At 35.4% G+C, this 21927-nt stretch overlaps 1 protein-coding gene across 4 annotated transcripts in view; it reads left to right on the forward strand.

The window, feature by feature from the left end:
* CNOT6L (CCR4-NOT transcription complex subunit 6 like) overlaps positions 1–21927 on the forward strand; it is a 121003-nt gene that overhangs the window by 78982 nt on the left and 20094 nt on the right. For all 4 annotated transcript variants that reach the window (XM_043572409.1, XM_043572407.1, XM_043572406.1 and 1 more), the window contains exons 6-8: positions 4805–4873; positions 7646–7803; positions 9856–10010. In XM_043572409.1, the coding sequence (XP_043428344.1) occupies positions 4805–4873; positions 7646–7803; positions 9856–10010 (382 nt within the window). The remainder of the gene's footprint in view (positions 1–4804; positions 4874–7645; positions 7804–9855; positions 10011–21927) is intronic.

Genomic DNA, 21927 nt, shown 5'->3' on the forward strand with positions numbered 1-21927 from the left:
ACATCTTTATTTCCCCTTGATTTCTGAAGGGTGGTTTTGCTGGATACGGAATTTGTGGCTTGACCGTTCTTTCTTTCAGCACTTGAAAATGTGCCGCTTCCTCTGACTACCATGGTTTCAGAAAAGAAACCCATTGTTCCGATAGGTAATGTGTCCTTTCTCTTTGATGTTTTTGAGATATTTTTTTTTTCTGTCTTTACTTTTCAGTCTATGATATGTCTTGGTGTGGATTTCTTTGGGTTTATTCTACTAGAAGTTTGCTCACCTTCTTGAATTTGTAGGTTTATGTCATTTACCAAATTTGAGACATTTTCACCATTGTCTCTTAGAATACTTTAAGCCTATGTTGTTTCTCTTTTCTTCTTGACTCTGATGATATGAATTTTAGAGGCTTTGTCTCTCAAGCTCTGTGCATTGTTTTCCCACAGTTTATTTTCCTTTAATTGTTCAGATGGAAGAAATCTCAAATTACTAATTTTTTTGGTTTTTTAATTTTTCTTGCCCTTTCAGTGAGTTTTGTTATTTTTTATTATATTTTTAAGTTCAGTAATTTCATTTTGGTCATTTTTTAAAAAGTAGAACTTCTTTGGACTTTTTATTTTTTCATTTGTTTCAGCAGAATTTGTAATTACTTCTTGAAGCAGCTTTATGATAGCTGCTCTAAAATCTCTGTCAGATAATTTCAGCATCTAAATCATCTCTGTGTTGATCTCTGATGGTAGTCTTTTCTGCCTTAATTTGTGATAATCCTGGTTTTTGGTGTGACCAGTGATTTTCAGTTGTACTCTGGTTATCTTGAATGTTATGTTTGGAGACTCTTGAAGCTTTTATTATTAAAAAAAATTTTTTTTTGATGTTTTTTTTTTTATTTTAATTTTTTTTTCAACGTTTATTTATTTTTGGGACAGAGAGAGACAGAGCATGAATGGGGGAGGGGCAGAGAGAGAGGGAGACACAGAATCGGAAACAGGCTCCAGGCTCTGAGCCATCAGCCCAGAGCCTGACGCAGGGCTCGAACTCACGGACCGCAAGATCATGACCTGGCTGAAGTCAGACGCTTAACCGACTGCGCCACCCAGGCGCCCCTTGATGTTATTTTTTGAGAGAAGGAGACAGAGCAAGGGAGCAAGGGAGGGGCAGAGAGAGAGAGAGAGACACAGAGACAGAGACAGAGAGAAGAAGGGAGGGAGAGAGACAGAATCCTAAGCAGGCTCCAGGCTCTGAACTGTCAGCACACAGCCTAATGAGGGGCTTGAACTCAATGACTGCCAGATCATGACCCGAGCCGAAGCTGTTCGCTTAACCAGATGAGTCACCCAGGTGCCCTTTGTTCCTTTTAAAATCAAATGTCAATTTTAACAGGCAGTTGCCCAGTTTAGGTTTAGCATATGGGTTCTCTTAGCCCTTCCAGGCTCAGCTGACAACCTCAGTGTGGGCAAACTAGGCCCATTGCTGCTGGTCCCTGGAGGGGTGGGATGTGTTGGCTCTCTTGGGCTCTGGTAGAGAGATTGCCATGAGCACTTTGGATTACCACCGCCACTGAGTGTGAGTTTCTCATGTAATACTTGTTGCATTTCTCCTTTTTGGCTTCACTGGCCAGAGGAATCAGGATTTTTTTGCTGCCCTTACCCAGCTGTCTACCACCCATTGTGGCATGTATGGGAGATAAAAATGGGAGGATTACTGTTTTATCACATTTTAAGTATAATTCTGAGAGATTACTATGTTAACTCCTGTCTCTTGTATTCATGAGGACACTTCCATATTGATCCAAATTCTGGTACTGTTATATCTATTAAACAGTGTTTTTTTTTTTTTTTTGATGGTAGCCCATATAATTATATTTCTGTTCTTTGTCATATCACTGACATTGCAGTTTCATCTTAGAAATTAATTTTAAGTATATGTCCATATGAGCATATCATTCTCCTTGTAAGAAATGTTAAAAATTCCTATTAAGACTAGAATGTTTTTTGACCATTACCTTTAATTCCATGTTCCCTCCATGTAAGTAAACACACTTGTAAATTGGGTGTGTATTTGTGTAGATATTTTTCTAGACATTGATATGTAAAAATTACACCAGTAGAAATGTTATGGTATTACTTTTCATGCGTGTTTTTAAAATGTTTTTTAATAAAACATTTTATCATTGCATATTTTCTAATTGTTTTCATTCAGTTTTTCTTATATATTTTTCTATTTTAGCACACATGTATCTATCCCTTTTTTCTTAAACTATACCATAAATTTCTCTAAAATGAATATTAGCCATTTACCCATGTTTTTGCTGCTATAAACAGCAGTGTAATGAGTATCTATTTGAATGCTTTCTTAAAAATTTTTTAAATGTTTATTTATTTTTGAGAGACAGAGAGAGACAGCATGAGTGGGGGAGGGGCAAAGAGAAAGGGAGACACAGAACATGAAGCAGGCTCCAGGCTCTGAGCTGTCAGCACAGAGCCTGATGCGGGGCTCGAACTCACGAGCCGCGAGATCATGACCTGAGCCAAAGTCAGATGCTCAACCGACTGAGCCACCCAGATGCCCCTAATGCTTTTGTTTTTTTTTAACTTGTTTTATTTTTTATTTTTTTAAATTTACATCCAAATTAGTTAGCTTATAGTGCAACAATGATTTCAGGAGTAGATTCCTTAGTGCCCCTTACCCATTTAGCCCATCGCCCCTCCCACAACCCCTCCAGTAACCCTCAGTTTGTTCTCCATATTTATGAGTCTCTTCTGTTTTGTCCCCCTCCCTGTTTTTATATTATTTTCATTTCCCTTCCCTTATGTTCATCTGTTTTGTCTCTTAAAGTCCTTATGTGAGTGAAGTTATATGATTTTTGTCTTTCTCTGACTAATTTCACTTAGCGTAATACCCTCCAGTTCCATCCACATAGTGCAAATGGCAAGATTTCATTCTTTTTGATTGCTGAGTAATACTTCATTGTATATATCATACCACATCTTCTTTATCCATTCCTCCATCGATGGACATTTGGGCTCTTTGCATACTTTGGCTATTGTTGATAATGCTGCTATAATCATTGGGGTGCATGTGTCCCTTTGAAACAGCACACCTGTATCCCGTGGATAAATGCCTAGTAGTGCAATTGCTGGGTCATAGGGTAGTTGTATTTTTAGTTTTTTGACGAACCTCCATACTGTTTTCCAGAGTGGCTGTACCCCTTGAATTCCCATGAATGCTTCTTTAGCAGATAGGGCTGAATCCAAGAAATAGCATTGCTGGGTCATAGGGGATATGGATGTTTAAAAATTTAAAAGATGTCCTCCCAGATAGCCCTACCAATTTATATTCTTATCAGCCACATATGCAAGTATTCATTTCTTATCACCATCACCAACTCTGGATATATTAAAAAAATTTTTTTTGTCAACCTGGATAAAAACATGCTGTCTCATCTTTTTCCTGATTACTGGTGAGATATAGTGTCTTTTCATGTTTTTGACTCTTTGGATGTTGTTGGTGAATACTATGCATTTTACTTATACTGATACACTGTGATACATTAATTAAAATAGATTAGTAATGTTTTGGGAAGCACCAAAATGTCAACATCACCATACATGTTTTATTTTGAGGATTCTTTGATTTCTGAATTTTTAACCATTTGCTGATAAGGAACCCCAACAACTAGAAAGTTCCTTGTTTACACTGCACTGTATTTATATATCGGGCTTTCCATTTTTTACATAGTTGGCCATGATTGTGGCATGGCACTCCTGGCAGGCATGATTGTTTTCCAGGATTCAGTATGTTGATCCAGCTGCCTGGTTTGTTTGCCATCTTATGATAAGCTTCATTTCTTTCCTGGCAAGATATGGAATATGCAAACTAATGTTTGTTCCACTCTGTGAAAAGTATGGAAGCTAAAGCAGGCATCGTTTAGGTAGATGTTGGAATACCAAAATGCTCAGTAAGGTGAAACTTTAAAAAAACTTTTTATAGATGTTTATTTATTTTTGAGAGAGATAGACACAGAGGCAGGGAGAGAGACAGAGCATGAGTGGGGGAAGGACAGAGAGAGAGGGAGACACAGAATCCCAAGCAGGCTCCAGGCTCTGAGCTGTCACTACAGAGCCTGACCCAGAGCTTGAACGCACGAACCGTGAGGTCATGACCTGAGCTGAAGTTAAACACTTAACCAACTGAGCCGTCCAGGCACCCCTTTAAAGTGAAACTTTCAAGATCTTAGATATTCTGGGCAAAATTACTGTGGCTGGATGAAGATAAGAGTGTTTTGTTTTAAAGGAACATATTTCTCAGCCACTAAATACCCTGGGAAATCCACAAACTTGAATCCAATTATCCTGTAATTGTGAATGTTCTTAAAAGGAAGAAGTAAAAGCGGTAGTTAAATCTTGGTGAATTTTCTCTCATCTGGTACTCGGGTAGCTTTTAGTTCCATGGTAATGATAATCATATCTGAGTAATTAATGTTTAACCAATGCCTTCCTTTTTTCTCTATAATGTAGTTCTAATCTCTTGCTTTGCATGGATGTTCTAAAAGAGAAAGTTTAAAATCAAGAAATGAAGGCTGTGTAAGTGGAAATGCCAATTAGGACTTTCCTAATGTTCTTTTCACATTTTCATTTGTGTATTTTCTTCATAGGTCTCCTTAAACTTCTTTTGGCTTCTTTATATTTCAGTATTAGAATTTTAAGTCAGTTTGTGGGGCATTAAAACTGAAGAGACAACAGAAGTTGATTTGACATTTTTAAGTAAATACTACTGATTTTAGAAGACATGAAGTTAATGTTTAAAATTTTTTTCCCTTCAGTTCATCCAGAGCAGCTTCCTCCGAGGCCATGGATTACATTAAAAGAACGAGACCAAATTCTGCCATCAGGTAATTTTTTTTATTCTTCCTTGTAATAAAGCCTTCCAATTGAGTAAATAAATAAATAAGTAAATCAGGCCTTCCAAATGACATCTTCACACAGGGTATTGGATGACTTAAAAAAAAATGAATTTTCCTCTGAAATTTTAAACTGCTTCAGTACTTTACCTTTCTTGAGTGGGTAGAGTGGCAGCATTTGGGAGAGAATAATTTAGACTGAGTTTATATTTGCTATATTGGAAACAAAATACGATACTAGGCCAGTGGTATAGTGATGGTAGAAGGTAAGTATTTGAGCAATTCAAGGATATGGTTTAGCATTTTTCGAACTGCAGTATTGTAGAAAATATAAATTTTTTATGTCTTTGTAGAGACCAGTAATGATTTGACATCATTTATAGTGGTTCTTACTGCTTATTAGACATTTTATAATTGGGAATTCTACTTACAATAAGTTATGAATTATTATTTACCCAAATGCCTTCTTTTTAACCATAAGAGTATATCTAATTTTTCATTATATCTAATTTCATTTTTTAAATTAACAAATGAAAACTTTATTGTTTTAATACCAAGGTTGAACCAATCACTGAATACCAACACTTTAATAATTTTTTAAGGCTAAACCAGGGAACTTATTGTGTACTTTTTAAGGCCTTCTGTTTGTGTTGTGTGTTCTTTTGTAAAGTCAAAAGTATTTAGAAAAAATTATATGCTTTGGTATTGAGAAACATCTTCATGGTTCTGTTTGCATTTTAGTAACACTGAGAAATATCAGATCTACAGTACATTTCTGTGTCTTCCAGAGTGCCTCTTTAAAATTTTAAAATCTTTCTGTGCCTCTTTAAAAGTGCAGAGGCAGTAATTTTAAAACTACCACACTCTAGAGCCACAGTGTCAGCCTATTCTAGGAGCCACTGTATCCGGTGTTATCACGAGTAACACTTCTATTAACAGGATACACATAGATGATCTGAGTAAAAGGAAAACTTTAGGTTTTCTACAGACCCTTAACTTAGGTGGATTTATTTTGTTTAGCCTTCCTTAATGTATAATTAATTGTTCCCTTTATGATACTAAAAACACCATTTTTCTGGTTCTTCAAAGTAATCCCTTTTTGAGTATGAGTGAACATAATCTTGGAGTGAAGCTTTCCTACTACTGCATACCTACGTTTCCATTAAGAGAAAGAACAACAGAAACATGTTTTTTGTCAGTTATTGAATTTTAAAAGTAATGCATTCTTGGGTTTTCCTTATTAAAAAATGAGTATGAATTTTTCTTGGGATGTATTGTACTTTTCTGAGTAGAATCTGAGTGCTAAAATGTGCCTTTTACTTCTGGTGAGTAGGGAGATGTGCATAACAACTTCTGACAGTTAAGGGTGATTTATAGGCACAAAACTATAATGATAGTTTTGGAAGAATGAGTCCCAGATAGTTAAAAAGGTAACAGTGTACAAAATGGCCACCAGTCAGATGCCCAGGGGTCCATTGAACTAAGTTTCTCTTAATCCTTTTCTCATCATCTGAATCTTTACCAGCTTCAGTCAAGTAGTATTACTCATTAATTGGATTCCTCATCTTTTATTTAAGTGTGTCATTCTCAAGAATATGGACTTCCCATTATAATCACCTGGGATGCTTTTTAAAAATATGAATATCCAGACCCTATTATACTAACTTAATTAGTCTTGAGTAGGATCTTGGGTACGAACACTTTTCAAAGAAAACGCTGGACAAAGTGATTCTAATGGACTGCCTGGATAGAGAATTACTGATAAAAATCAGGGCTTTTCATACTAATGTATATGTGAATCATCTGGGGATTTTGTCAGCTTATAGGTTCTGACCTAGTAGGGTCTTTGTGGTACCAAAGATTCTGCGTTTTTGAGTTCCTAGGTGATGACTGATACTCTTGCTCCTCAGAACACATTTTTGAGTAGCAAGGATTTAAACCTTGGTCTCCTATTAGTTTGCTCACAGTCCTTTTATATATAGTTCAAGGGCATTTTATTTTTTAAAAAAAAATTTTTTTTTTTCAACGTTTATTTATTTTTGAGACAGAGAGAGACAGAGCATGAACGGGGGAGGGGCAGAGAGAGAGGGAGACACAGAATCGGAAACAGGCTCCAGGCTCTGAGCCATCAGCCCAGAGCCCAACGCGGGGCTCGAACTCACGGACCGTGAGATCGTGACCTGGCTGAAGTCGGACGCTTAACCGACTGCGCCACCCAGGTGCCCCATGGGCATTTTAAAATGAAAATTCAATTTCGGAAATGAACGTATGATTTGTCAAAAAGGATTCTCACAACTAAACTTTGTCCATATATTTCTGGCTTAGAGCAATATGAATAGTAAGAGGCCCCCAAACATATTAAATAATGGGTATTTTGTTAATAAAAATTAATGAAGTTAGAGCCTTTTAATGAACAGAACTAAAATTTACTTTTGTTCTACTTGTACAGAGCTTTGCTCAAAAAATGTCAAAAAATTAGCATTCTGATTTAGAATTTGAATTTTTATTAAAATACATTTCCTAAAAATCTAAAATATGAACTATATGTGTAATTCTAGTAAAAGCTCTTTGATGTGATGGACTGCAATTAAATTTTAGTAGGTCCAGTGTAACAGAATTTTGCCCAGGGCATCTCACAGTGCTGCCATTGGGGCAGGTTTGTGTGCCATGTGTGCTTGTGCAGGGACGCATATGACACCTCTCTGGAAAAAGTTGCCTAATTTTCTCCCTTTTCTCTTTTGTTTTTTTCCTCCCACTTCTTAGCATCATTCACGGTTATGTGTTACAATGTGTTATGTGATAAATACGCCACCCGGCAGCTATATGGCTATTGCCCGTCCTGGGCATTAAACTGGGAATACAGGAAAAAGGGAATTATGGAAGAAATTGTTAACTGTGATGCAGATATCATTAGTCTTCAGGTAATACTATAGAAATTAAATTTTCTGGGGGCACCTGGGTGGCTCAGTCGGTGAAACATGTGGCTCGTGATCTTGGGATTGTGAGTTGGAGCCCCACGTTGGGTGTAGAAAAAAGAAAATAACGAAATAATAAAATAAAAAAAATTTTTTCTTAAAAGATTGAAACTTAAAGGTGAACTTAATCTTATTTCTGGGAGAGAGCCTGTGTTCAAAACAAAACTCAAATTATTTTGTCTTAAAAAAAAAAAAGGATAATTTTAATAAGGACATAAGACATTTCCACAGAGGAACTGTTTTGCTAAAGGCCAGTCATCCACTTAAATGCATTTACTCTTAAGCGAAAATTGCATCCATTATTCATGTTAATAGTTCATCTTATGAACACATCACTGGTATTGCTGAAAGAGAAAACTGCAGAAGGTTGTGTCTTTTTAGACACAGATTCTGATGGAATCTGTAAAAAAAAAAAAAAAAGTGTCCACTGTTCCTTAATGACAAATATTATAAACATTAAAAAATATTATGCTGTAAATAATGCATTTTTGTCTTATTTTAAAAACCTTCTCTGAAATTTAGACTTTCCTGTTATAACATTTTATTATGATGAATTTAATTGAAGCAACACCTTTCTGTTGAGATGTGTTTTATCACTTCTTTTCAACAGTCAGCTAATGAATAGCCAAGGTTTATAGGTAGGGTTTAGTAATTTTTTCTTAGCAACTTTCGAAAGAATATTAAATGTTTATGAAGTATTTAAAAATTGTAAGTGTTATAATTTCATGGCTACTTTTCAGCGTAGCCTGAGAAGAAAGGTATTACTTTTTAAATACTTGGTTTTTTTTTAAACTAGAATAGATTGAAAATTTATCTTTATGTTGTTTATGGTTTATATGACTTCCTGGGAAATAATAAAAATCTTCAAAAATTAAGTTTTCTTGTAAACACTGAAAACTGACATAGAATTGGGGAAGGAAGCAATAGACAAAGTTGGCTTTGTTGTGGTTACTTAATTGTCCTCTTTTTATTTAGTATTTATAGTAATAATAGCCTCACATTCCTCTAAGTATAGTTTGAAAAATAAAAACATCATAATTTTAAAAAGTATTTTTTTATTGTAATAGTAATTCCATAGTCTAAAATCTTTATCCTAGAGAAATTGAATATTTTGAAAAAATAGAGTGATGGGAGAAAACACCTAATCTCATAATCCAGAAATCGTTGCTGTGTTAAAACTTATGAAGTGTTTGTTGTACACAGATATTAAATTTGCTTTCCTATTTATTTACAGATATATTTTCAAAAGTAAAGTTGAGATCATGCTATTGTATTTAATGCACTTTCCATGGTAATAAAATTCTTCAAAACCAATTCATTATATGAGTATACATTTATTGAGTAACCATTTGTTCTGCTGTTGAACATTTAGGCTATTTGTAAGTTTTATTATAAAGTCATGTTATAAGCATTATAGATAAATCACTGTGTTCACATATTATTTAATTTGGAAAGATTTGTTAAAAATATTTTATGGGTCAAAGAATAAAATTGTCTAGCTTTATATAATATTGGATTAGCAGAGACAATTGGGTGATTGGTATTCAGTTACCTAAAAATTCCTTAAAGTAGAGCTTTTTGTTGATAGATCTTAATCTTCTCACTTCTAAGTATCATTCCTTTCTACCACAGTTGAGAAAGATAAAATTACCTCTCTATATAAAATTTACTATTCCCTCCTGCTTAATTTATAATATGCCCCGTTTTGCCAGATTTGAGGAATTAAAATATAGTAGAATAAACTCTAAATTGGGACTAAAGAGACTTGGAACCAACTAGCTGTGTGTGAACAAGAGAATCATGCAAACATTTCGTGTGCTTTCAGGTTTAAAAGCTGCCATTGTCAAATGGCTCCTGCTAGCTGTAAGGGAAGATAGATAATATTTGTTATGTGAATTATGCTAACTTAGTCACAACTCACTCACAATGCTAAACATTTTTATATCTTGATTAGAGTTTTCCTCTGTCATGTCGATGACAACTTTTCTTTCACCTCAGGAAGTGGAAACAGAGCAATACTTCACTCTCTTTCTGCCAGCATTGAAGGAGCGTGGATATGATGGGTTTTTTTCTCCAAAGTCACGTGCCAAAATCATGTCTGAGCAGGAGAGAAAGCATGTGGACGGTTGTGCAATATTCTTCAAAACAGAAAAGTGAGTTAAGGAAACAAATAATAATAGTATATACTTACTTTAATTATCACAATTTGAAATTGTCTTTGATTTAACCCTATAAAATGAACAAAAAGCTAGAAAGCAAGTGATGTAAAAATTAAAGCTGTTACATTTCTTAGGCTGTGTCTTGGAAATAAGAGTCTTTATTGTATTATTCTTTATTTTTTATTACCAAATTACACTAGAAATTTTGAGAGTTATGCTTGAATATGGGGTTATCATGTTTCTAAATATATTTTTATGAAGTAAATAGTTTTCATGTAAATAAAAGGTAGTGTAGTGCCTTTTAAGATTTGAAATGAGTGATGTGATTTTCTTTCTGTGATTTTTGTTTTGACAGTTGGCTTTCTCAGAATCATTAGTTTTATTAACCTTTTTCATCTTTTCCAGTTAACATTTCGTGTATTTAATCATTTACTAAATGTTTACTGAATATTTGCTTTGTGACAAGTGCTGTGCTAGTCAAATTAGGCACAAAGATAGACATGACATAGTTCCTAATGTCACTCAGAGCTCTAGTAGGAAAGGTAATCATATAAGAAAATAAAAATAAGATATATATACAATAGAGATCTGCATAGGTAGGTAAGAGAGGATGGAAGGGAGACAGCTTATTTAAGGATTGATTGAGATAGGACAGTGGAAAGCAGTCATTATCAAACACACAGAAAACATGATTTGTGTTTTTTCAGAGCTGTTAATGTCATTGATTAAGTCAAAAGGTGAAAATGTTATGAATGTGCTTATTAAAATACATAAATGATCTTGTAGAAGCTTCTGGTTGTGAAGTTGTATGCATTAGATGTACGACACTGCATTCCCTACTTGAGGGTGCAGAGCCACAATCTGTCATCTTTTGAGTGCTGGCTGAGCGGCTCAATGGTTAGAGGCACATTCTTTAGTTATCATCTTAAGGAAAAGAGAAAAGCACATTTTTTGCCTCAGAAAGGCTGCTAATTTTAGAGTGGAAAATTGAAGGAATCTCCAATAGAAGACTGAAATATGTAAAGTCTGATAGAGGTTGAATCCCTTGTTTAATGATTTGGGTTTGATACATTGGATAGGGAATCATCTACTTATAGGATAAGCATATAGATGTTTGTTACTATTTTCCAGTGTAGTCCCCCTTTTAATAACAGTTGTAACAAAGCCAGTTACATGTTTTTATTGATAACAGGCATACTTAACTAGCATATTATGTTATTTTAAGTGAGTTAAGCGAATTTGAAGATACTTGCCTACTTTTTCTCATTTGTACCTACTTTCCTGTCTTTTCTGTGAATTTTTGTTTTTTTTCTGTGAATTTTTAATATATCTCATTTTGGCTAATCATTAGTGCAGAGGCCTGCAGTATTTGACTGAGGTGAGAATATACTAAATTCTTCTAGTTGGCTGGTGATTTTTTTTTTTAAACAAATTATAGAATAACAATAGATATTACTTCAATAATAATGCTAGGCCTTTTACTTTATTTTCTTTTTTTTTTTTTAAGTTTATTTATTTTGGGTGGGGGGTGGGGGTGGTTAGAAATGGAGACAGATGGAGAGAGAGAATCCCAAGCAGGATCCACGTTGCCAACTCAGAGACCGATGCTGGGCTCAGACTCAAGAACCATGAGATCATGACCTGAACTGAAATCAAGAGTCAGAGCCTTAACTAACTGAGCCACCCAGGCGCCCTTCTCTTATTTACTTTTTTTTTTTTTTTTAATTTTTTTTCAACGTTTATTTATTTTTGAGACAGAGAGAGACAGAGCATGAACGGGGGAGGGGCAGAGAGAGAGGGAGACACAGAATCGGAAACAGGCTCCAGGCTCTGAGCCATCAGCCCAGAGCCCGATGCGGGGCTCGAACTCACGGACCGCGAGATTGTGACCTGGCTGAAGTCGGATGCTTAACCGACTGCGCCACCCAGGCGCCCCTCTTATTTACTTTTTAAAGCACCCCTCAGAACTAGGAGTAGAGCTATATCATCATTTTTATAGGTGAGGAAACCAAAGTACCGAGAGTAGCCTGGCTTGATAATCAAAGCTTTTAACCATGGTGCTAAACTGAATCTTTAGGTTGCTTGTTGAGCTTCCGGTATTACTTGTACCTCTTATACAGTTACCTTATTTGGAAAAATTGCCTTGAATTTGATGTTTGTTATCTGTGTTCATATACACATTTCCTTGAGACACCATAATTGAAAAAAGAATACTGATAATATTGAGATAAAACATCAGGTTCTTTTTCCATTTGCCATTGTTTCTTCTGGAAGGAAGATAATATAATTTTTATTATTCCCTTCATAGTTTGAGAGGAAAATCTAAAATGCCTTGATAATTTACTAGAGGTAGTTAAGATTTGAACTAACAATTATAACTATTATCTAGGAAATGTTAAACAGTTAAGTATTTTAAAAATTGATGTTTGAATTATTAAAAATGCTGCAAATTAGTTAAGAGATGAACACATAGGGAATACTTAGGTGCAGCATTTGGTTTTCTTCCCTACTTCAACTCTTTTTGTCTGAATAATAAGTAACATGGATTCAGTAACAGATGAATACTTTGAGTATAATACCTTATTGTATTCTCTTCTGAGCAGTACCAAATACTGTTGATGTCAAATGAGCTAACTATCCAATGCCAAACTATCTGAAATTTAACACAAAGTATACTACCATGCTTTTATTCTATTCTTTTTTCAGATTGGAGAGATAGTACAGTGCTAAGAAAAGAATTTTTAAGCCAGGTGGTTCTCCTATTTATGTAGCTATATAATCTTGAATGAGTCACTTGCCCTTTCTGGGCTTTTCTCCTTTGTATATATTTGTATATTGCCAGGTGAGATAATTTCTTTGTATAGTTAACAAAACTTAAAAGTCAAATGGTAGTTGTAGGAAGAGTAGTTCCAAATCTCATTCGCAAAGTATCATTCTTCTAAAACCAGAATATCTCATAATGTTTAACCTTCATAGATGACAGCTTATCTCTTCATGGGAAATGGTGGAAGGTAGGTAACAATAAATAGAAACTATAGTTACTGTTTTTTACAAAATACTGTAATAAAAATTTGTTAACCCATTTTGATGAAATTGTATTTTCTGAGAATTGTAATACAATAAAATAGTCCTTGTGTCATATTCATTGCAGTTTAATTTAATCATTGGGGCTTCAGAAGGCACTTCAAGATTTGGCAGGACCTTTTGGTCAACATTATGAATGTTTTTCAGGTAGATGCATGGGGATACCAGAAACGAGAAATTTCGATTCATAAAAATGCCAAAAGTCAGCTTTTGGTTTGTCCTTTATCTCAGTAAATATTATCTTCAGCCCAAAGGATTTTATGAAACATATATACATATATGTGTGTATTTTGTTGTGTGTGTATGGAAAGACTGTTAATATAGGTAAGTTTTTAGACTCAGAAACTTAAATTTCCTTTTGCCATATTTTGTCCTCTAGCCTTAACAGTTAGTAGAAATGGGCTTGGAACCAGATACATAATTTGAAGAAATTGAAAATGCAGAAAAATGGAGATGAAACAAGATCCAGATAATGACTTACTTGCTGTTCTCGAAGTTAGCAGTTCTGATCTGAACAGTTTAGCTTTGTTTCACATCAGTGAGAAAGGGAAATATGAGAACAGCCATTTTAGAACAAGTGACCATTACTGTGAAGAGACAGTCTCTTCCAGTAGGATTTAGAACTAGGTTGTCATGGTGCGCAGTCCTTGCTGTATTGTCTGTGCTTTCTAACCTGCTTCCAGTCTCAGAGGTACCAGGTAAGGCCAAGTCTTCGCTTTTCCTTCCTATGTTAATACAGTAGTTTTGTGCTTGAGAAGAGGGCACCCAGAGGTTATAGTTTCATTCCAAAATGACCAATCATGATAATTCTATCTCACTGGTTTCTCATATACTGATTTCCTCTGTCCTAGGTGGTGGTTGCCTTAGAATTCGTCTGTGTGATTTTTAAAAAATAGATTGTGATTTCTAGTTTATAATGTTAACTCTCTCATAAATTTAGTCTGGAACATAAAATTACTGCTTGGTGCCACAAATGCCACAATAGAGATAATATAATAACTGCTTCACCTAACTTGAGAGATCTTTCTTTCTTTCTTTCTTTCTTTCTTTCTTTCTTTCTTTCTTTCTTTTAAATGTTTATTTTTGAGAGAGAGACAGAGACAGAGGCAGAGTGTGAGTGGGGGAAGGGCAGAGAGAGAGAGGGAGACACAGAAGCTGAAGAAAGCTCCAGGCTCTGAGCTGTCAGCACAGAGCCTGATGCAGGTCTTAAACTCACGGACTGCGAGATTATGACCTGAGCTGAAGTCGGACACTTAACTGGCTAAGCCACCCAGGCACCCCTAACTTGAATGATTTCTTATATGGCTAAAATGATCAAGAATGTGAAAGTGGTTTCAGTGTTTCAAAGAGTTGTACAAAGTTATGTAGGATAGTACATAATCTACTTTTCTTCCCTATTTATCCTGGTCTCTAAGCTTACCTTTTTTAGCAAGTTATTTTCTGGCACTCCCATGATTATTTAAAGGGACCCAAGAACATATTTTATAGCATCTTATACTGAATATACAGTAAAAACTTCCATTTGGTTTAGGTTTAGGAGTGCTGGAATATGATCCAGAAAGGGTCATAGTTTACCTTGCTGTGGTTATACTTTTGACCATGTACCTTTTGTTCCTTTTGGCTTGTAAATGAATTCAGGGAGGGAATATTACTCAGGTCTTACAGATTGTTTTGTTTGCTCATAGTTGGCATTCACTGTCTCTCTCTACCATTGAATTAATTACATCACAAGCCTATAAAATTACTTCTAGATCACAGGCTAGTAAGAAATTGAGTTATCTCTTTGTTCTGTTTGAAGGGCTGTTTTGGACATGTTCTTCCTGTATTTGAAACATTCATCCTAATAATCTATCTCAAATCATGTGAAAAGGTGGGGTCTTTGTTTTTTTATTATATCAGTCTTTATTGTATATGATCTCTCTTGTGCCCATTTGCCTTTCTGTAAAATAACACTTTCAGAAAGGTAAATAGAAGACTTCTTAGACTAAAATAAAGAAAATAGCATCAGGAATAAAGCTTATAGCATATGTGTACTAGGTATAGAATAGGAGTACTAAAATGAATTGAAATAGAGGCACATTTAAAAGTTTTTACTCATTACCAAGGCCTGATGGTTTGGATTAGTGAGTGGAAAGCAGCTATAAACCAGTGTGTTTTTTTTCAAAACATTTAATAGAAGGAATGAGGAAGACCTCTCTGTATGTCAAAATGTCACCTGTATGTAAATCTGTGAGACAAAAAGTAGAAGCAGAGTGGAGTGCACTGGCTGTGTTTAGGGGGGAAATTAAGAAGTAAGGTAACCAATTAAATTGGTAAGGTAATTTGGATGGAAAATAGAGAATAATTTCTTATTATATTATAAATGCATTATAAATGTAGTATAAAATATGAAAAGAAGACAAGCTGTAGGAGACTATGGCTATCTTCACTAGTGTTGGAAATGTTCTTAAGGAAGGTTACCTAAAAAAAGTTCTTGAGCTACAAGAGGCACATCTTACTTAATTCTCACTGTGAAGAAGGAACTTTCTTTGGTTCCTTAGTTCTCAACTATCTCTTTGGATCTTCAGCTATTGGTGAAGTAGAAATGACAAAACTTGAGCATGACTCTGTCCTCTTTATTATTTATAAGTGCCAAGGAAAGGAGTATTAGTTAGAAGGACATATATACTCTGTTTAGGAAAACTGGTTTTGTTTTTCTGAACTTTTTGAAACCAAAGACATTAAAAAGTTGATACTCCAAGAAGACTGGGAAGTTATAAAAGTCAAAAGTGAGGCAATACAATAATTAATTATACCAGTTGGGAAGAAAGTTTGGAGAGGTGGTTGGAAGCATGTAATAAACTAAATAATTGTTCAGGATTCACTTTTATTTATTTTTAAAAATTTTTAATTTTTGTTTATTTTTGAGAGTCAGTGAGCGAGGGAGGGACAGAGAGAGAGAGAGAGAGAGAGAGAGGGAGACAAAATCTGAAGCAGGTTCCAAGCTCTAAGCTGTCAACACAGAGCCTGATGTGGGGCTTAAACTCACGAACTGTGAGATCACAACCTGAGCTGAAGTTGGACACTTAACTGACTGAGCCACTCAGGTATCCGGTGGGATTCATTTTTAAATGATGTGGTTTTTTTTTTTTTTCCAATGGAGGAAAGTCAGTAACTAAGCATGTATTTTTATTTCTTTATTTAAACACTTAAAAAAATTTTTTTAATGTTTGTTTATTTTTGAGATGGGGGGGAGGGCAGAGAGAAAGGGAGACACAGAATCCAAAGCAGGCTCTAGGCTCTGAGCTGTCAGTACAGAGCCTGATTTGGGGTTTGAACTCACGAACCAAGAGATCATGACCTGAACTGAAGTTGGACACTTTTAACCGACTGAGCCACCCAAGTGCCCCCATTAAAAAATTTTTTTAATGTTTATTTTATTTTTGAGAGAGAGAGTGGGGGAGGGGCATAGAGAGGGGGAGACAGAATCAGAAGCCCTGATAGCAGAGAGCCCAATGTGGGGCTCGAACTCATGAACTGCGACATCATGACATGAGCTGAAATCAGATGCTTAAACGACTGAGCCATCCAGGTGCCCCTCAAATGTGTATTTAAAAAAATTGTTTTTAACATTTATTCATTTTTGAGAGGGAGAGAGACAGAGAATGAGCAGGGGGGGGGGGGGGGCAGAGAGAGAGGGAGACACAGAATCTGAAGCAGGCTCTAGGCTCCGAGCTGTCAGCACAGGTCCTGAAGCGTGGCTTGAACGCACGGACTGGGAGATCATTACCTGAGCCGAAGCCAGACACTCAACCACCATTTGAGCCACCCAGGCGCCCCTCAAGCGCATATTTTAAAAAGAAGTTGATTGAGAGGCATCTGGGTGGCTCAGTTGGTTAACCCTCAGATTCCTGATTTCAGCTCAGGTCACGGTATCACAGTGAGTTTGAGCCCTGTGTTTGGCTCTGCACTGACAGTGCAAAGCCTGCTTGGGATTCTCTCCCTCTCTCTCTGGTGCTCTCCCACTCACATGTATGCATGTGTGTGCACACATGCATTCTCTCTCCCTCCCTCCCTCAAAATAAATAAATTTAAAAAAATTGATTGAACCTGTGATCTTTGCCAAGAAGGTTAAGAAAAAGCAGAGGCTTGGTGAAAGCGTTAAGGCAACAAGGATATTTTAAATACCATGTACTGTAAAGAAGGGCTATTACCCATTGTAGGTTGTGTAATCACTAATTGAGGATCAAGACAAAAAAGAAAAAAAACACCGGGTTTACAACTTCTGTTTTGCTTTCATGATCTCTATTGAGAATTATCTTCAAAGTGGAAAGACCAAAGTAAGACAAGTGAAGAGGAGATTGGTAAGGCAGGAGAGTCAGTAAACTGACTGAACTAGTTAGGTTTCCATATCAAGATAATTACACCTTTAGGTACTAAAAGATCTTGCAGAAGTATGACTACAGAACTGGCATGGGTAATCTATTATGAATGTTGCAGTATAGAAGTTCTAGGATGTTGAAGATGAATAAACCATCTCATTTTTCTAAAAGATAAGGTAGTTTGGTGTTCCCCTGTGGAAAGGAACAGAGAAGAAATAGAATTGGGCATAGAGAACAGAGTTGTGTTGCAGGCCTGAACAGCCTCAGAGGACTCTGCCAGCTGTAGCTTTGGAGCTGAAATGACCTGTGAGAGTTAACCCAGGAAGGACCCAAATCCCCAAACCTTTATCTTTTGCTTTTGATATATAACTGTATGAGGGCCGCTCCTAGAAGTACTTGACCTTGGATGAAGTAGCTCTTTGCAGCTGGAGCAATTCCTGGACAATTGATGAGGAAACTGGGCAGTGTGTTTCCATAATCACTCCTTTGCAAAGTCTTTGCAAAGTTTAGGATCAATAGGTGTGAAGTACCTGTAAAAAGTCTTGATACAACGTTGATCCTCAGTAATGGGAAGCATGTATTATTTTTATTACTGGTTCTGTCTTATTGAGAATTTCGATTATTTCAGAGAAGACCAATACATACACATAAGATGTGTGAAAACCAAAAGATGGCAGGGATATTTAATCTTCTGGAAAAAAAAGAATGGAGTTTTAAAGGGCCCTTAAACAGTAACTTCTTGGACATCAGCCATAGCAACTTTTTTCTAGATAGGTCTCCTGAAGCAAGGGAAATAAAAGCAAAACAAACAAACAAACAAACAAAAGCAAACCTGGGACTACATCAAAATAAAAAGCTTCTGCACAGCAAACGAAACAGTCAATAGAACTAAAAAGCAACCTATGGAATGAGAGAAGATATTTGCAAATGGCATATCTGAAAAAGGGTTAGTATTCAAATATGTAAAGAACTTGTACAGCTCAACACCCAAAAAACGAAATAATCCAATTTAAAAAATGGCAGAAGACAAGAACAGACATTTCTCCAAAGAAGTGCTACAGATGGCCAATAAGCATGTGAAATGATGCTCATTATCACCTATCAGAGAAATACAAATCAAAACTACAATCAGATATCACCTCACACCTGTCAGAATAGTTAAAACCAACAACACAAGAAACAACAGGTTTTGGCAAGGATGTGGAGAAAAAGGAACCTTTTGCACTGTTGGTGGAAATGAATACTGGAGTATCCAATGTGGGAAGTAGTATGGAGGTTCCTCAAAAAGTTAAAAATAGAACTACCCTATGATCCAGCAATTGTACTACTGGGTATTTACCAAAGAATACAAAAACACTGATTCAAAGAGATGTATGCACCCCTGTGTTTGGAGAAGCATTATTTATAATAGCTAAGATAGGGATGTCTGGGTGACTCAGTTGGTTAAGCGTCTGACTTTAGCTCAGGTCATGATCTTGTGGTTCGTGGGTTCGAGCCTGCTTTGGATTCTGTGTCTGTCTGTCTGTCTGTCTCTCTCCCTCTCTCTCTCTCTCCCTCTCCCTCTCCTTCTCCCTCCCCCTCCCCTTTCCCTGCTCATGTGCTCACGCTTGCACTCTATCAAAAATAAGCAAACATTACAATAGCCACTATATGGAAGCAGCCCAAGGTGTCTATTGATTGATGAATGGATAAAGAAGATACACACATTGGACTATTAGTCATGAAAAAGAACAAGATCATGCTACTTGCAATGACATGGATGGAGCTAGAGAGTATAATGCTAAGTAAAATAAGTCTGAGAAAGACAAATACCATATGATTTCACTCATATGTTGAATTTAAGAAACTAGCAAAGGGGAAGAAAAAGACAAACCAAGAAACAGGCTCTTTACTGTAGAGAACAAACTGATGGTTACTAGAGGGGAGGTGGGTGAAATAGGTGATGGGGATTAAGGAGTGCACTTGTGATGAGTACTGGGTGATGTATGCAATTGTTGAATCACTATATCATATACCTGAGACTTAACACTGTATGTTAACTAACTGGAATTAAAATAAAAATTAAAAAAGTCAAGTTCCCTTAATATGTGAGTGGGTGTACTAATGAACAGAAATTCAAGAAAGGGTACTCAATAGAAATGAAGTCTGCTACTCTTAGATTCTTAAGGGAAAAGAAAGAGGAAGGGATAAAATCATTTGAGGGTACAGAAAAATATTTATATGCAAAAATGTTCAATAGCATTGGTTATAATAGCTCAACTCAGAAATAATTTAAATGTCCACCACAAATCAGTTAAATAAATTATGGTGAATCTGTAAAGTGGCTTATATAATATAATCATATGTATTGATTTTGAATAATAATTTATAGGGAAGTATCCCTTATAGAATGTTTACTAATAAGCCAAAATATAAAATTAGAGAGTATTATCTTAATTATATAAAAATATTTGTATGCAAATGCATGGAGAAAAGTCTAGGGAATTATATTGACTTGTTAATGGGGATGTTTGGTTGCAGATAACTTTGAATTTTCTTTATATTTTTTCTTGCTCCCAAATCTGTACAATAAACATATGTAACATAATAATGTTTTCCCATTTGTTTTTAAGCACCTATAAAATGCAGGACTGAAGAGACCTGGTTTAAGAGCACAAAAGACCAAAATTAGTTCTTATTTGGCTTATAATTAATATGGCTCTCCCCAAAGTGCAGTTTCTGTCTTTATTAACAAAAATAACCATCGCAAATGAAGAAGGCACTAGTTCATTGAGTTGTTCAGGTGAACAGCCATCTCACACCATATGTCATATAAGGAGTTGGCCATTTCTTTTAGTAGAAAAGACATAATGGTGTGATATTTAAAGTAGTGTCAAGTAGAAGAGATTCTGGGTTTTAATCTATATTCTTTTAAAGAACATATCTAGATCGAGCTTTATTGGGTGAAAGATAGAGGGAAACAAATTTTAGTTGATGAGGGCATTTCTAATTGTTACATACCCTCCCTCTCTCACAGGTACCTGACTTCAGTAGAAGTAAAGTATTCCAGCACTAAAAATATTACTGTTAAAACAGGGTTTTCACACTTTCCTACAGAGCCTTGGATTCCTATAAATAAATCTTAAGAGTTCTGTAAATATTTAGAAGGTACTTCAAAAACTTAGTACAAATAATTAAACTTAATTTAAAAATAACATATTCACCCAAATATTTCAAATATCAAATTTTAACACCATGCAAATTAATAACATGTTTTGGATATGCTGCTTGATAGACTTGTTTTGGTGCAGACCTGAATCAAATTTTCACCTGCTTGCTTAGGTTTTCTGAGTTCAAGGTCAATTATTTACCACTTAACATCTGCGTGTCTCCGTGAATCAGGATGTTTCTTAATACTCTGCAACCAAAACAAAATACAGAAATAAGTTGGATACAGAGACTTCTACAAGACTATAATCATCAGTACCCTCTGATTTAAAATTTTTATATTTGTCAAAACAGATTCATTGTTTTCAGTGATTGATTTATTCAAACACAATACTATAATTTGTTTTATCTATGGGAATATTGCCAGAAATTGTTTGAAAAACAATATGGAAAACTGATATGGAGGATGGTACCTATAGAACATATTTTGAATCTGCCTTCTTCTCTTTATTTCTCTTGCCTTAGTCCAAGCCACCATCACCTGTCATTTATACAACCTCAAAAACTTTGGTCTCATAATTCCCACTTTAGCTCCTGTAATCCATTCTCTACTAAGCATCTGGAATGATCTTAAAACATATAAATTAAGTAATATGTCCTTGCTTAGAACCTTCCATTATTCCCTTTCCTCTCTAACATCATTTCATAGCCTTCCATTATTTCTTCCTTCATGTTTTAGGTAAAGATCACCTCCTTAAAGTAGAGGATGAAAACTATGCTCCCTTCTATCACTCTGGGTTAGAAAATAAATATGATCTGACTTTTTATTCTTCTCCATGCGTGAGACCTTCAGAATTGGAGCAGGGAGTGGAGTATCGTTTGTCTAGCACAGTGTCCTGCAGCATAGTAAGACTTTAGTCAATATTTTTAAAGAGATAATTGCATATTTCTGTTTGAAAGCTAGGAGGAAAATGGGGTGGTGTAGGCCTGTTAAAAGGACAGAGGTGTCTACTCCACGTAATACTTAGCAAAAAGTAGTATATTTAGTAGGTTTTGGCCATTTATAAGATATTTTACAAAACTGATAAAACTAGGCTTAAAGAGTTTAAATGGCTTGACCCAAAATCATACTGCTATTAAATTTCAGTGCTAGACTCAATTCTATTAAATACTATAAGTCTACAATACTTAATTTGTAAGTAAAGAAAGAAAATACTGTTAGTGCAGAAACTGTAGTCCCAGAGGGAGCCATTTTTTACTTTATAGAAGCTGTTAACCCTGAACCCTTAAATAATGTAACTCCAGCTTTCTGGGAAAGA

Source organism: Prionailurus bengalensis, chromosome B1 (genome assembly GCF_016509475.1).
Source record: "Prionailurus bengalensis isolate Pbe53 chromosome B1, Fcat_Pben_1.1_paternal_pri, whole genome shotgun sequence".
NCBI classification, from domain to species: domain Eukaryota; kingdom Metazoa; phylum Chordata; class Mammalia; order Carnivora; family Felidae; genus Prionailurus; species Prionailurus bengalensis.